This window comes from Ovis canadensis, chromosome 2 (assembly GCF_042477335.2).
Source record: "Ovis canadensis isolate MfBH-ARS-UI-01 breed Bighorn chromosome 2, ARS-UI_OviCan_v2, whole genome shotgun sequence".
NCBI lineage: Eukaryota > Metazoa > Chordata > Mammalia > Artiodactyla > Bovidae > Ovis > Ovis canadensis.
The window spans coordinates 52,884,403-52,899,889 of record NC_091246.1 but is presented as its reverse complement, the minus strand read 5'-3'; the positions used below and the strand labels follow the sequence as shown (position 1 = coordinate 52,899,889).

The 15,487-nt window shown below is 43.7% G+C and overlaps 1 protein-coding gene across 1 annotated transcript in view; it reads left to right on the top strand.

Moving 5' to 3' along the window:
- Window positions 1-5,225, top strand: part of RECK (reversion inducing cysteine rich protein with kazal motifs) — an 83,471-nt gene extending 78,246 nt beyond the window's left edge. The window contains exons 18-21 of the mRNA XM_069574075.1: window positions 340-550; window positions 1,739-1,812; window positions 2,647-2,802; window positions 3,605-5,225. Of these exons, the coding sequence (XP_069430176.1) occupies window positions 340-550; window positions 1,739-1,812; window positions 2,647-2,802; window positions 3,605-3,826 (663 nt within the window). The 3' untranslated portion in view covers window positions 3,827-5,225. The remainder of the gene's footprint in view (window positions 1-339; window positions 551-1,738; window positions 1,813-2,646; window positions 2,803-3,604) is intronic.
- Window positions 5,226-15,487: the final 10,262 nt, after the last annotated feature.

Sequence of the window (15,487 nt, the reverse complement as noted above, 5' to 3'; positions counted from 1 at the left end):
GTGAAATGATAAGGCCTCTGAATTTGCATCAAGATTGGTCTTGTTTTCTTCTAACAGGCTCTTCTGGAATAGTGGAAGTCAGGAGAAAGGGAGGCTTTTTATCTCATATCAGTTCTCAGAGAATGAACACCCAGGTCCCTGAGAGGCTGAGAAAAGTAGTCTCTTCAGTCAGTCTTGGGATGGTCCTGTTGCCCCTAACCCCACGCCCTGTTTAGCAGCCTTTTCAATGTCCAAGAATTTATACTGTCTTTTCTCCTTCTTGAAAGTAGGGAGACCTATTCTTGGTTAGGAAAAGTGCCCCATAGAAGTTTACAGCTAAGTATGCTTTCTTGCCCTCAGCCTTTTTGCAGGGCCCCGGAGCTCATCTGTGGGCACAACGGGGAGACCTACAGCAGTGTGTGTGCTGCCTACTCGGACCGGGTGGCCGTTGATTACTATGGGCCCTGCCAGGCTGTTGGGGTCCTCTCCGAGTACAGTTCTGTGGCTGAGTGTGCTGCCGTGAAGTGTCCTTCACTCTTAGCGACTGAGTGCAAACCCATCATCCCACCTGGTAGGCTGGCAGTGCCGGGGGTGGGGCAGGGGCGGGATTGGGAGGATTTGCTTATCTGTCTTCAGAGAGTGAGTCACTAAGAATAAAGCTGACTTAAGTGTGTTTAAACTTCTCAGAAAGTCTTGACTCCTCCTAATGCTGATTGGATGCATTTCTCTGGGCCGACCGTAATAAGTAGTGGATCTATCTTAGACATCATCTGGTCTAGTGGTTTTAAAACAATATGGAAAACTTATTTCAGTCTTACCTCAAGCACCAATAGATAAACAGCAATATTTAACTGCTAGAATTATGGTTATTAGTTCAAAGGCATAATGTTTGCCTGTTATAAAGTTAATGAATAAATGATTGGACATTAATGAACAATTGAAGTATTTTTGATGAACACAAACATTTTAAATTGAGAAAAACAAGATAGTTGTTGTCTTAGACTGGCCTTAACGTCTAATTGAATTGTTTCAGTTGCATATAATCAAGAAGTCTTGTTTCAAACAGGCTATTATAAGCAGTAACAGTTTTCAAACAGCTTACCTTTCAGTTTCATACTCTTCGGTTAAGCAGAGGTAGCAGAAGAGGCTTTATCCCAAGTCTGCACAGAACAGATTACCTGGAGTCTAACAAGTTCATTCCTCTGTCCAGAAACTCAGCAAATGTTTCTTGAGCATCTGCTATGTCCTCGACAAGTGTCTAGGTGCTAGGGGCACAGCAGTGAACGAACAAAGCCTCCTTCCTCCTGGAGACCATGGTCTGGCATGTTATTATTGTTTTTTTAACAGTTAAATAACTTTTAAAATTCAGTTTGAATCAAACACCCATGGGCTCTCTGAAACACTTGCTCCTGCGTTTTGCTGACAGGAAACACTTGCCTGGGACCACACAGTGAGCTCTGGGTAGGGCAGGGTCTAGGCCCCGAGTCTCTGGAAAGGCCAGCTCTCCCTGTGCTGCCTGCAGCCGCAGCTGCCCCGCCTGAGAAGTGGCGCAGGAAAGCAGGAGTGGAGGAAGGATTTTGGTAGATGTGTAGATCACTAGACTCCAAGTTGATCAGGGAAGATATCTGAAAGCGCAGTCATCAGGAAGGACTTTGGTAACTTTCCCAGCACAAAAGGGAGGGCTGGTAATTTCACCAACTATTTTGAATTTTCTTTATTTCTAATTCTGAACACAGACAGAATGGTTTCTGTTATACAGGTGCTTGTTGCCCATTATGTGCTGGAATGTTAAGAGTTTTGTTTGACAGAGAAAAACTGGATACTATTGCTAAGGTAAGTTGCTTTATGTGCCATGTACTATTGAAACCTTATTAATGAACTTGTCAGTAATCATACAGACAGAATGTGTCATCCCTTTCATAGATGAAGAAACTAATTTGCAGAGGAACATCTTGCCCAAGGCCATACAGTAGCTCCCAATCAGGAGGACTGGGCTTTGAGCTCAGGGCATCTGCCTCCCCATCCTGTGCTCCTTCCCTGTACAGCCTGGCTGTGCAGTGACCTTGCTCTGCAACCAGGTAGCCTGCACTTGCTTAAAAAAGGTCTCCCGCCAGCACAGTGAGCAGAGTGAGGGCTGGAGCCAGAGCCAGGCAGCCAGCAGCTGGTAGACTCCCAGATAGTTTCAAGGTTGCCCGCCCTCAGGTGGTCCCCATTCCTCTGGGGGTATGTCCAGAATCGACCATCTTCCCGTGATGGTTTTGCCCCTTTTCCTTTTTTGTACCGTTACTTTTGCTGCTTACTCTTGTGAAGATGAGATTGCAGAAGTGTAGCAACCAACACCTGCCACTACCTAAAAAAATTACACCCGTTTCAATGAAAACAACTGTATTTTTACAGGAAGGCTTTAATTATTTCCCCATGGCGTCCAACTCAGAACTGTCCCTTAAAAAGTGCTCCTGGTGAGAGTGTTTATGTCAGCCAGAAAACTCAGCAGTCAGAAAAAACCCTACTGGAATGGGTTCTGTGGATTTTTAGAATTCATCCAGCAAGACCCTGCCCCACACTTAGGATTAAAAGAGCCTTCTTGTTTTAGGCAAGGTAACAAGGAAGCTTAGGCAGTAGTAAGGAATTCTTTTTTCAGGTAATAGAATTGTTTTCTCTTTCTAGGTTACAAACAAAAAGCCAATCACAGTTCTGGAAATACTTCAGAAGATCCGCATGCACGTGTCTGTCCCACAGTGTGACGTGTTTGGGTACTTCAGCATTGAGTCAGAAATTGTGATCCTTATCATTCCTGTGGACCATCATCCAAAGGCTTTACAGGTGAGGTCAGCATGCGTCGTGCAGCCATCCTGTCACATTGAATTGGGAGGAAAGCCCGGCAGCTCTGAGGACAGAGCTGCTCCAGGGGAGGGGCTTCCAACAGAATGCGGGGGAGGGGGAGGCGGGGAGGTGCATGTGCTGTGACTCAGAAGGTGCAGACAGGAAAGGTATCTGCTCATCTTGCAGATGAGACGGTTGAGGCCCAGGGAGGGCAGGGACAGATGCCAGCCACTCAGTGACAAGGCCAGGCCTGTCTCCCAAGGGCTGTGCTCCTACTGGGGAGGAGGAGCCCACCAGAACTGATCTGATGGGCCCCGAGTTTTCTTCCTCATAATCTAGAGGTGAACCTCACTCAGGAGGCACAAGTTTCAGCATCAACATAGGAAGGTCCCAGTGACGGGAGTAAATACAGCGGTTTCTAAGCTGCCACAGTGAGGAAGCTCATTCTGTCTCAGCGCTCTCTTCTCCTCCTGATGTGTAGGTGGCCCTGGAGAGGCCAGTCCCTGTGACTGTTTAAGCAAGAAAAGATAATGTCTAAACGTGAAGAAGGGGTGAACAGGATTGTGGGGAAAGAAAGGGCAGCGGCTGTGTGGGTCATAGCTTTTTTTTAAAATTTGATTTCCATTGATGCTGTTATTATTTGTGTAATAAATTAAGACTTTATTAGAATATTACTTTGCTAAAAAAAAGGATAAAGAGAAGACGTATTCCGTGTGTTGGGATATATGTGGAATTTGTCTGACTTGACCTTTTTTGTGGGTTCTGTGACTTATATTAAAAGGATCTGATTATCCTCTCCCAGATTGAGGCCTGCAATAAGGAAGCAGAGAAGATCGAATCTCTTATCAACTCTGACAGCCCCACTCTGGCGGCCCACGTCCCTCTGTCTGCCCTGGTCATCTCCCAGGTGCAGGTCTCCAGCAGCATGCCCTCAGCCGCCCCAAGGGCCCGGCCTCCCCATCACTCCTGCCTCTTCCTCCTCAGCCTGGGCCTCATCTTCCACAGGGTCTGGAGACACAACTGATGCCCATGAAAACTGCAAAATAGTCCTTGATCTAATTTTCTTACTTTGGAAAAAACATATAGGACTGCTGGTTTGTAGTTGAATAGTGGCCAAGGCAAAGCACTTGTCACCTCTAACCTCTGTTCACCATACAGTATTTTTCTTAATTACCAGTATTAGTAAGGATTTTGCCTTGTTTCTACAAGTGTTACAATATATTCTTCCAAATACTAAGGAAAAGAGGATGTTTCCTTCTGGTGGATCACTGACTGCCTTACAATTTACATTTTGCTCGTTAGATGGGTCCCCCAACCAAAACAAATTATATATCATTGATAAATGAGATGATCACTTTTTAGAAAGACAGCTCACTTTAACTATGGACTTCGTATCACAGAAACTTCATTTCAGAGTTCTTCCGGTATTAAGGTGCCCCTAGTGTGTGTGTGTTTGTTTACAGATAATTCCCTACTCTGTCTAGAAGTGAGGAGTCACAGTGAAGAGCCACTGTATTAGAGTATGAGAAAAAGATAAGGCATCTTTGGAATTATCATATAAGTCATCAGGCAAATTTAATTTATAGAAATCTAATTCAGAATCCATTTAATGTGTTAAGTAAGCAAAAGTAGGCTAAGTAAATGGCACTCACATGATATATTGTACCTAAGTGATAGTCTCAGTGGTTCTTAAAGTGTGTCTGTGACTTCTGTGAAAGGGAGAAGTTATATTGCATCAAAGCATCTTGTATTATGCATTTTTATATTAACAGATGTATATCTTTTGGTATCATCCAAGTTAAATGTTGAGTTTTTAAACATTAACCTTTAAACCAATTGCTGCTACTTATGTAATTGCCAAAAAGTGAAATAATTAGTAGTTCATGTAAATAATACATGATTTTTCTATTTTATTATGAAGAAGGTGAATAGCCATATTTGTAAAATGACAATCATGTGTGTTAACCCAGTACTTTCCGTTCATGAAGATACATTTGTTTTTTGTGATATGCACAATGTAGGTAAGTGTTCTGTTTTTCTTTTTTGATACAGATTTATAAAGAAGTGTGGTTTATATATTTAAAAGTGTCAATCTAAGTATTAAAATGTTTGCATGTTGTCTAAGAAATCGAATACTTTGAATGTGTTTCACAGTTTTAAATAAGCTATTCAGTGTAATACTTCTTGTTTATATGCACCTAAACTTAGAATTTACATGAAGTGTTTTTCTCAGTGTTATATATATGTACCCTCTGAAAGATATAGGGTTATGCTTATTATACCAAAATGTTGTTTAAAAGTGGGCACTTAAAGCTTTCAGAATTTCTCAGTGCTGATGTAGCATGTTTGTTGCAATTGCTATAAATCTCTTCAATGCAATATACTGGAAAGCTTTTCTATTTTAATAAAATAATTTTATATGATTATGTGTATTTCTAAGCAAAGTGCACATTTACAATGAAACTACTGATCACTCTTCAGCGAGCCATGTCCTTTGCTCTGAATAAGAAGTTATGGGAGTGTGATTACTTCAGAAGTGGGAAAACAGAGCAGCTGGGACAGAGCTGGTCAGAACAGACCCTGGCATGTTCTTGGCAGAAGGGTCAAGGACAAAGACCCTGGCTTCTTCAGGACAGAGAGCTTCAGGCACTCTAAGACCAGGAGTAGATTAGGCAGTCCTTTTCCCCACTGGTTCAGCCCCAGCTTCTTCAGGACTGAGAGAGCTTCAGGTACTCCAAGACCAGGAATAGGTTAGGCAGTTCTTCTCCCCACTGGTTCATCCCGATATTTCAGCCCTATGGTATATCCTAGAACAGAGTGAACTTTGCACTGTGGAGACAGAGCCAGCTAATCAGGGCCTGAGAGGTTCTGCCAGTCAGCTGAGGCTAAGGCCCCCAACCTCCGTCTTGCTCCCGTCACATGTCTGCTGTGCTTCTTCTCATTGTGCTTCACTCCAGGACCCACGCAATGTCCTCACAAAGGGAAGAAGGAGATGAAGGAAACCACAACTGGTGGTTAGGTCTCTGCTCAGAAGTGACGGTATCATTTCTGCCTACGGCTAACATCCAAGCAAGTCACGTGGCCGCCCCTGACTCCAAAAGGTAGCGAGGAACATACCGTCCTCTTGTGTATGTGTGTGTATCTGTGTGTTGAGGGGAAGAAGGGAAGAAGCTGGGGCAGACCATGAGTATTTTGAACAATGATACAGTCTACTGCAGAGGCCCTTTCTCATCAGGATAGGGCAATAGCCAGGAATGACTAAATTTCTTATTAAAAAAGCAGTAGAAGTTTTTGGTCTGGGAAGGAAATGAGAAATGAGAGAGGTGCTTGGGTTTGATGGAGGGGGGAATATTAAGGGAGGAAAAGATCTAAAGGTTGGTCCTGCCCCAAGGACAGAATCACAGTCTTGAGAACTCTGACCATAGGTAGTCATAGGCAAAATAAGCCCAGGTCCAGTCAGTTCAGGAGATGGCACTCCTCACTAGCCAGTGGCTGTGATGAGCACAGCCAGGCTGCCTTGGGGACCGGCTGTCAGTGGCTGCCCAGCCTCAGAGCAGGACAGAGCTCCTACTGGTTGGCTCTGCCCAAGGGTATCAGGCTAGTAGAGGCTCTGCGGGAGACGGGGCACAGGCAAAAGAGAGAAATGTGGGCTCTGCCCTTCTGTAATTCTTCCAGGGGCTAGAGGCAGGGAGGATCTGGAAGTCTGGAGAAAGTGGTTCTGTGGGAGGTGGGCAACTTAGCAGATGAGATAACTGCATGAAAAGTGGACTCCAGAGAAAGGTTCAGAGGCTCCCATAAGGCCATGGGTAATTAAACTAATAAGACATTAGGGAAACAGAGGAAATAACCTCCTGTCCAGCCTACAGGAAGTAATTGGGCAGGAGTGGACCCTAAGAGGGTCATAAGCCTGCCCTGGGTCACATGCCCACCTCTGGCAGGGGTGGAAAGTCAGGGGAGCTTCCGCCCCACTTAAACCAGACAGAATGGATTTCTCACAGGAAATGACTCAGTTCCTAGGAGAAGGCTGCTGCTAGATGTGTCCTCTGGGGAGTATGTGTCTCTCTAACTGGCCATTAGTCCCCAGACCATTTCAGTCTGGGAGCACACAACAGTGCCTCACCCTCGGGCCAGGGGCGCACCTGGAACTGTGAAACCATCAGCCACCAGAGCCCAGGGACAGCCAACAGGGTGCTTTGTATGAGAGACCTATTAAACAAGGGAGTTATCCAAAGTGACTGGTAATAAAGTAAATCATCTTCAGAGCAAAAATGGCAATGAAGAGGAGAGACTGTGATGAATGTAAACATTTTTAATCAGGGCAAAAAGAAGCAGGCGAACTTGGGAAAGATTCTTCTTATCTCCTGGAGTCCTCACTCCACAACCAGCTCTGTCAGGGGTCTTCCCAAGGGCTCCAGGACAGAGGATCCAGGCTTAAGGCTCAATTGTCACAGGGTGACACTAAATTGTTGGTCTCTCGTAAGTCATCATTTACTGTAAACCAGGGACAGCAAATGTGTGTCATTCATGCCACCAATTGCTCGTTGGATGTCCATGGTAAAGAGATTGCAGTTCCATCATGGTCTCCTGGTGGTGGCGACAAGCCCAGCTTCAAGCACAGCATTCTGAGGAAGAAGAAAGGGCACTAGAGTCATGGTACCTTCTTTGCTGCCATCGTATCTTATGAATAAAAAAAATGATTCTCAGAAATCCCTCAACAGTTGTCCCGTGTATCTCCTTGCCCAGGACTGGGTAGTATTGGCCAACACTAGACAGTTGGCCGAGGGGAGCAGGATGGCCGTAGTTGGTTGGCTAGTCAGGGGCAAACACACTGCTGCCCCAACCAATCTGAGGTGCGGGAGGGCAAGAGTAAGTCGGCCAAGGCCGCCAACAGCGTTCACCTTAAGATAAAGTCAGTTTTTGGCAGTCTTAACTTGTTAGGGTATAGATATGAAAAATTTTGTTTAACTACCTCCAGCTGTGATAGGTGTTTCTAACTAGGTGATTGTTCAGTTGCTAAGTCGTATCCAACTCGTTGTGATCCCATGAACTGCAGCTAGTTCACTAACAAGGTAGTGAAACCCCATAACAGCAACTGTCTGATTTCATAACTTTAATGCTTTCTTCCAGTTACGTAAACAGCCCTACTTCATTCTTCAGGCCTCTGACCTGGTTATTTTAAAACTTCCATCCCATATCCAATGCAAAGGCCTGTTCACCTCCTCCAGCCTAGACTAAATGTTTGCTCAAGAACAGGGTGTTTGGAAGGGATGGTCTTGTTGCCACAAACATATGCAAGGCTCACATCTCAGAGTCTGTAAGCTTGTCATGATGTCACTAGTGGCATTAGTCACAGACATTAGGGTGTCTTCAGTACAAACTCTGGAACATTCATTTCTAGTAAGAAAGTTTGTCAACCAAGAGGTGAGTAGTCTTGCCCTCAGCTGTGGTTAGCCTATGCAAAACAGATGTAGGTCACCTAGTTGACCAAGGCAGTGTGCCGTGAGAAGTGCGAGGAGTGGGAGAGAAAATCCAATAAGGAGCAGACAGAAGGCTGTGCAGGGCTTCATTAGCACTGGGTCTGTCCCAGTGGTAGTATAGTGGCGTTAATGACTTGGAAACGGGTGGTGAGGGGAAGCACAAGGCAGGTCAGGTTTGGAGCCTAGGCTGCCAGGCTGGAATGGCACCCAGAGCTGTTGGCCTTGCCCTCCCAGCTATACTGCCTGGCATAGTTCCTAGGCATAGAACCGTGGCCACCCAACTTCAGTGACTGGAGAGACCTTCAAGGTCACCCACTGATCTCGTTATCTCATGCTCCCTTCCTCTGTCCTGTGAACATCCTGGACTCTATTGAGGAAACATTAATTGAGCCAGGCTGGGTGCCAGCTTTCCCTAGAACTTGCCCCCTCCTTCAGGGTTCAGCCTGGGTCTGTTTCAGCTGCACCTTGGGAAGAAAGTTAAACCCGCCAGCAACACTGATGGCCTTCACACAAAATCCATAGAAGACATTTTATTTTCTTTCATTTGATTGAATGGTTTTCCTTTAGACCTGGCTGGTGGGAATCAAACCCACACATTCCCACAGAGGGCACTGTATTTCTCAAAGGGACCAGAGGCCCTGGTCCTCTCTCCCTTTCTCCCAGCTGCATTGTGAGCTTTGCCAGATGAGGGAAAGGGAAAGCTGCAGAATCATTCCTAGGGGAATTCCTTTCCCCAGTCCAGCAGACTTTAATTTTGTACACAGAGGGCAGTGGGCCCGGAAAGCAATATAAGCCCAGGGTCACACGGCAAGTCAGGTCAGAGCCAAGCCAGAGGCCAGGTCTGGGCTTTCCCTGGCACCAGGCAGCTGGGCAGGATTTGTGCTCCTCGGGGGTGGAGCCAGCCATGCAGGAGCGCTCTGTGAAGGTGGACACCGTGGGTGGCCCGAGTGAACTAGGTTCAATGTCAGATCAGACTGACAAGGCAGGCACCTGGGTGGGATCTGACAGGTCCAAGGAGCAACAGGGATCATAAAAGTAATGGACACAGCCCTCCTGCCCTTTGTGTGACAGTCTGCACAGCACCCTCCACCTGCTTCTCTCACTGGCCCACAGCAAAAGGCAGAGAGAGCATATACCAAGTCCAAGGTCAGGTTAGGTTCTCAGGAAGTGAGGCTGGTAAGGGTAAGGCAAGGGTAAGGCAGGAGCCTTCACATGGGGAAGCTTCCTAACACCCCTGCCCCCAGCTCCACCCACTCTTTCATTTTTCCTAAATGAAATTTATTGTTTTCTTATTGTGAAAAATAACTTAGTGTGTTCCCCCAAAACCTGGAAATATACACAGGAAAAAGTAACCCTCAGTGCACCATCTGCCCCTTGCCCCTACTAGTGAGAGTGGAATCTTTCTAGAACCGTCTCTGCATCCAACTGGGTCAGGGTCCTTTCTCCTTGTGCTTGGGGGCAACCGGTGGTTACCTCAGGACCTTGGTTTCATACTGGGGAGGTTGCCTGCTGATTGACACTTCCCTGCCTGATGGTTCACAGGTAGAGGCCTCAGCTCAGCCAGAACCTCTCCAGGTCCCCCTCCTGAGGGCTGTCTTCCCTGGACGATCTCCCGCTGGCTTCGACTGGAGATGTGAGCCGCAGTTTTAGGGAGGAGTCATGGAGGCATTCATGTTGGTCAAGACCCAGCAGGAAAACAGGTGGCCCACCCAAATCAGGATAATTTGAGGAAGGCTTCATAAAGGAACTATTTACAAAGGTGTGAGCAGTATGTAAGAAACCACAGGAAGAGTACAGGGCACGAGCTGTAACACAGGGCTGTTAACACCCCTTGGCACAAAGTGGTGAGGTGGTTTCCAGAAGCCAAGGGCACTACTGCATGGAGCAGGCATTTCCTCCCACTCCCTCAAGTGTCCACCCATTGCTGAACCGCATCAGAAGCCAGAGGACAAGGGGTCCTGTTGCAACTATGCAAGTCAACCTTCCCCACAGGGCACAGAGTGATTTAGGGAAGGAAGTGGAGAAGAAGAAGACACCAGCACAACAGATCAGGGCCGTACCTTGTAAGAGGAGGGAAGATGTGACAGTATCTGCCCCCTCCTTCCAGCACACCCCAAGATGGCAAGGCCTCTTGGTTTAAACTTTTGGAAGGGTCCCACTGAGTGCAGTCTCCACAGTTCCTCTCCATCCTCCTCTCGTGGCCATTCTTCATGCCACATTTCCCAGAGTCTCTGCCCAACTCCCCAAGAATGACCTGGAAAGGTCATCTGGCTCAGGATCCAGCTCACCTTCGTTGTCAGCATGGAGCTGCCCAAGAGCAAGCACCCTCTTCAACATATCATTTTCTTCCTAAAGCAGACAAGGCTGTCACATGTAAAGAAGCGACATAATCCTTGTAATAAAATGAATTTGATCATGTGTCTAGTGAAACAAGTCCATACTTGGGTACTTTTAAAATGGGTTGATGTCAAGACTTCCTCAACAGTCCAGTAGTTAAGACTTCGCCTTCCAGCACAGGGAGTGCAGGTTCAGTTCCTGATCAGGAAGCTAAGATCCCGCATACCTCGAGACCAAAAAACCAAAACATAACAGAAGCAATATGGCAACAAATTCAATAAAGACTTTAAAAACTAGTCCAAATTAAAAACAAAAAATCTTTAAAAAAAGTAAGTTGCTATTACTGCTGTTAATCAAGGTTTTGCCCATGATATATTCTAGTAAGGTTATGCTCAAAATCTTCAAGCTAGGCTTCAGCAGTACATGAACAGAGAATTTCCAGATGTATAAGCTGGTTTTAGAAAAGGCAGAGAAACCAGAGATCAAATTGCCAACATCTGTTGGGACACAGAGAAAGCACGAGAATTCCAGAAAAATATCTGCTTCTGCTTCACTGACTACGCAAAAGCCTTTGACTGTGTGGATCACAGCAAACTGTGGAAAATTCTTAAAGAGATGAGACTACCAGACCACCTTGCCTGTCTCCTGAAACCTGTATGTGGATCAGAAGCAACAATTAGAACCTTGCATGGAACAACTGGTTCAAAATTGGGAAAGGAGTACAACAAGGTTGTATGTATCACCCTATTTATTTAACTTCTATGCCATCATGTGAAATAACTGCACTAGATGATTCACAAGCTTGAATCAAGGTTGCCAGGAAAAATACCAGCAACTTCAGATGTGTAGACAATACCACTCTAATGGCAGAAAGTGAAAAGGAGCTAAAAAGCCTCTTAAGGGTGAAAGAGGAGAGTGAAAAAGTTGGCTTTTTTGAATTCAACATTCAAATAATGAATATCATGGCATCTGGCCCCATCACTTCATGACAAATAGATGGGGGAAAAGTGGAAGCAGTGACAGATTTTCTTTCTTCTTGGGCTCCAAAATCACTGCGAATGGTGGCTACAGCCATAAAATTAAGAGACTCTTACTCCTTGGAAGGAAAACTATGAAAAACCTAGACAGTGTATTAAAAAGCAGAGACATCACATGGCCAACAAAGGTCCATCTAGTCAAAGCTATGGTTTTTCTAGTAGTCATGTGAGATTTAGACCGTAAAGAAGGCTGAGCCCCAAAGAACTGACGCTTTCAAATTGTGGTACTGGAGAAGACTCTTGAGAGTCCTTTGGACTGCAAGGGGATCAAACTAGTCAATCCCAAAGGAAATCAACCCTGAATATTCATTGGAAAGACTGATGCTAAAGCTGAAGCTTCAATACTTTGGCCACCTGATGCAAAGAGCCATCTCATTGGAAAAGACCCTGATGCTGGGAAAGATTGAAGGCAAAATGAGAAGAGGGCAACAGAGGATGAGATAGTTAGATAACATCACCAACTCAATGGACATAAATTTGAGCAACTCCCGGAGATAAAGGACGAGGAAGCCTGGTATGCTTCAGTCCATGGGGTCTCAAAGAATCGGACACAACTTAGTGACTCAGCAACAACATTCTAACTAGGTATTGATGCCATGTGAAAAAGCTGATTCTTAAAAATATTATTCTTGGATCTGGCTATCATTTGAAGGTTTTTATATTAATTTAATGAATTTTCTTAGTTTTTTCTAGGGAGAAGCCATAATTAAAACTTCACTCTTCCTTTACCAATATTTATACCTCTTACATCATTTTGTTGCCCTAGCATGGGCTAGAATTCCCCAAACAGTGTTGAATAACAGTGGTGATAGCAAGAAACCTTATGTTCTTTATTTTAATGGCAGTGTCCCATTGTTTTACTATTAAACATGATGTTTTAAGTATTTGTCCTGGAGGTTTCTCTTGATTCTGCTAAGGGAAAACTTTTTTTTTTTAATCTCCTTAGTGGATATTGAGTTGTATCAAAGGTATTTTCTGCATCCATTTAAATGACATTTTTCCTTTGACTTATAAATTATGAATATATTTCTTAATATCCTTGAAATAAATTTTACTCTAATAATATGCTTCCAGATTCATTTTGCTGACATTTTATTTAGGACATTGATATTTATATTCATAATGTGTTTTTGTATTTGCTATATTTTTCAGGTTGTGGAATGAGGATCATTTTAGCTTCATTAAATGAGAGGGGAAGGTTTTCTGTGCTTTCAGTTCAGTTCAGTTCAGTTCATTTCAGTCGCTCAGTTGTGTGCGACTCTTTGCGACCCCATGAATTGCAGCATGCCAGGCCTCCCTGTCCATCACCATCTCCTGGAATTCACTCAGACTCACTTCCATTGAGTCCATGATGCCATCCAACCATCTCATCCTCGCTCGTCGCCTTCTCCTCCTGCCCCCAATCCCTCCCAGCATCAGAGTCTTTTCCAATGAGTCAGCTCTTCGCATCAGGTGGCCAAAGTACTAGAGCTTCAGCTCTAGCATCATTCCTTCCAAAGAAATCCCAGGGTTGATCTCCTTCAGAATGGACTGGTTGGATCTCCTTGCAGTCCAAGGGACTCTCAAGAGTCTTCTCCAACACCACAGTTCAAAAACATCAATTCTTCGGCGCTCAGCCTTCTTCACAGTCCAACTCTCACATCCATACATGACCACAGAAAAAACCATAGCCTTGACTAGACAGACCTTAGTTGGCAAAGTAATGTCTCTGCTTTCGAATATACTATCTAGGTTGGTCATAACTTTTCTTCCAAGGAGTAAGCGTCTTTTAATTTCATGGCTGCAGTCACCATCTGTAGTGATTTTGGAGCCCCAAAAATAAAGTCTGACACTGTTTCCCCATCTATTTCCCATGAAGTGATGGGACCAGATGCCATGATCTTCGTTTTCTGAATATTGAGCTTTAAGCCAACTTTTTCACTCTCCTCTTTCACTTTCATCAAGAGGCTTTTTAGTTCCTTTTCACTTTCTGCCATAAGGGTGGTGTCATCTGCATATCTGAGGTTATTGATATTTCTCCTGGCAATCTTGATTCCAGCTTGTGTTTCTTCCAGTCCAGCATTTCTCATGATGTACTCTGCATATAAGTTAAATAAGCAGGGTGACAATATACAGCCTTGATGTACTCCCTTTCCTATTTGGAACCAGTCTGTTGTTCCATGTCCAGTTCTAACTGTTGCTCCCTGACCTGCATACAGATTTCTCAAGAGGCAGGTTAGGTGGTCTGGTATTCCCATCTCTTTCAGAATTTTCCAGTTTTAGTACCAGAATCATCTGTCTCTCAAAGCTTTGATAGAATTTACCTGCAGGCTTATCTGGGTCCAGCTCTTATTTGGGTAAGCAGTCATAGTTTCATTTTTTAATGACCATATTGGTTCATTTTGATTTTTTTCTCTTCTTAAATACTTACATATTTTTTTCCCTAGAAAATTGCCCAATTCAGAAAATCTACTAGTTGAGAGTCAATACTGTTTTTCTAAAAAAGAGGTTACCTCCTCTTTTTATTATTAATGTAGTATATTTGAATTTTCTCTTGTTAGACTTTTTTTTATTGATTTTGTAGAAATTTATCTATTTGATATCTTCCAGCTCTGGGATATATTTTTTCACTTCTGCTGCTTTTCTGTTTTACCTATATTAATTTCTTTATTCAGTTAATTATGGAAAATTTCAAACTGGCAGACAATTTAAAAGTGAAAATCCATATACCACTGTTCAGATTCTATAATGAACATTTTGCTAATTGCTTTATCACTATTTAACCATCTCTTCTTCTATCTAACCATCCATCTTATACTTTATACATTTCAAAGTAAGTTGCAAACATTAATATATTTCACCCCTAAACACGTCAGCATTTATTCATTAATTCGAATTCAATATTTTTTTATGATTCTTTATTTTTTATAACTTGTCTAACTGCTTTGGCCCAGCGTTATTTATTTTCTCTTTTTAAACAACTGGCAATCCCATATATTTCCTTTTTTCTAATCTTTTTTTTTATGTGAACCATTTTTAAAATCTTTATTGAATTTGTTACAATATTGCTTCATCCTATGTTTTGGGGGTTTTCTTTTTTGACCCCAAGGCATGGGAGGTCCTAGCTCCCCAACCAAGGTTCAAACCCATACCCCTTGCATTGGAAGGCAAAGTCTTGACCACTGGACCAACAGGGAAGTCCCCCCTACCATATAGTTTCTACCAACAGTAATAAAGAGAGCATAACTCAATAAAATGAGAATTTCTGCCAAGGTTTTACTTTCCTCCACTTTTCTAGCTGCCATAATCTCTACTCATCAAACTATTACAATGAATTTTTTATTCCCCAGAACTGCAGATCAAGACCCAAAGGCTGAAGGGCTTAAAGCATTATATGTATTTAATATACATATAATTGTATTAAATACATATAATGTATTTAATACATTATGGTTTAGGGAAGAATTTATAATAATATAAGACTTTAAACACTAGGACCAAATCATGGAGTGCAGCACATTCTGGGGAGACATTTAGGACAGAAACAAAATTTCCTTTTGTTGAAGGGAGGATAAGGTAGATATCTTCTGGGTTCTGGCTGCTCAGCAGGTGGCGAGGTCTTTGAGTATACAAGATCCTGTATCTAACTATGGAAGCTGAAGGAGGGCAGACATTCCTCTGTTCTCTTTCTGAAAGCTTGTGGGAAGTCATGTGACCCCAGTTCAGCTAAACAGGTGCTCCTGCCCAAGAATCTGAGTCTAGAAGAGTTGACCCAGAGGCGTAGCAAGGGATCAAGAAAGATTCTGGATTGGTTGAATATTTATCCCCAAGAGACTAAAGTAGATGTGACAGTTT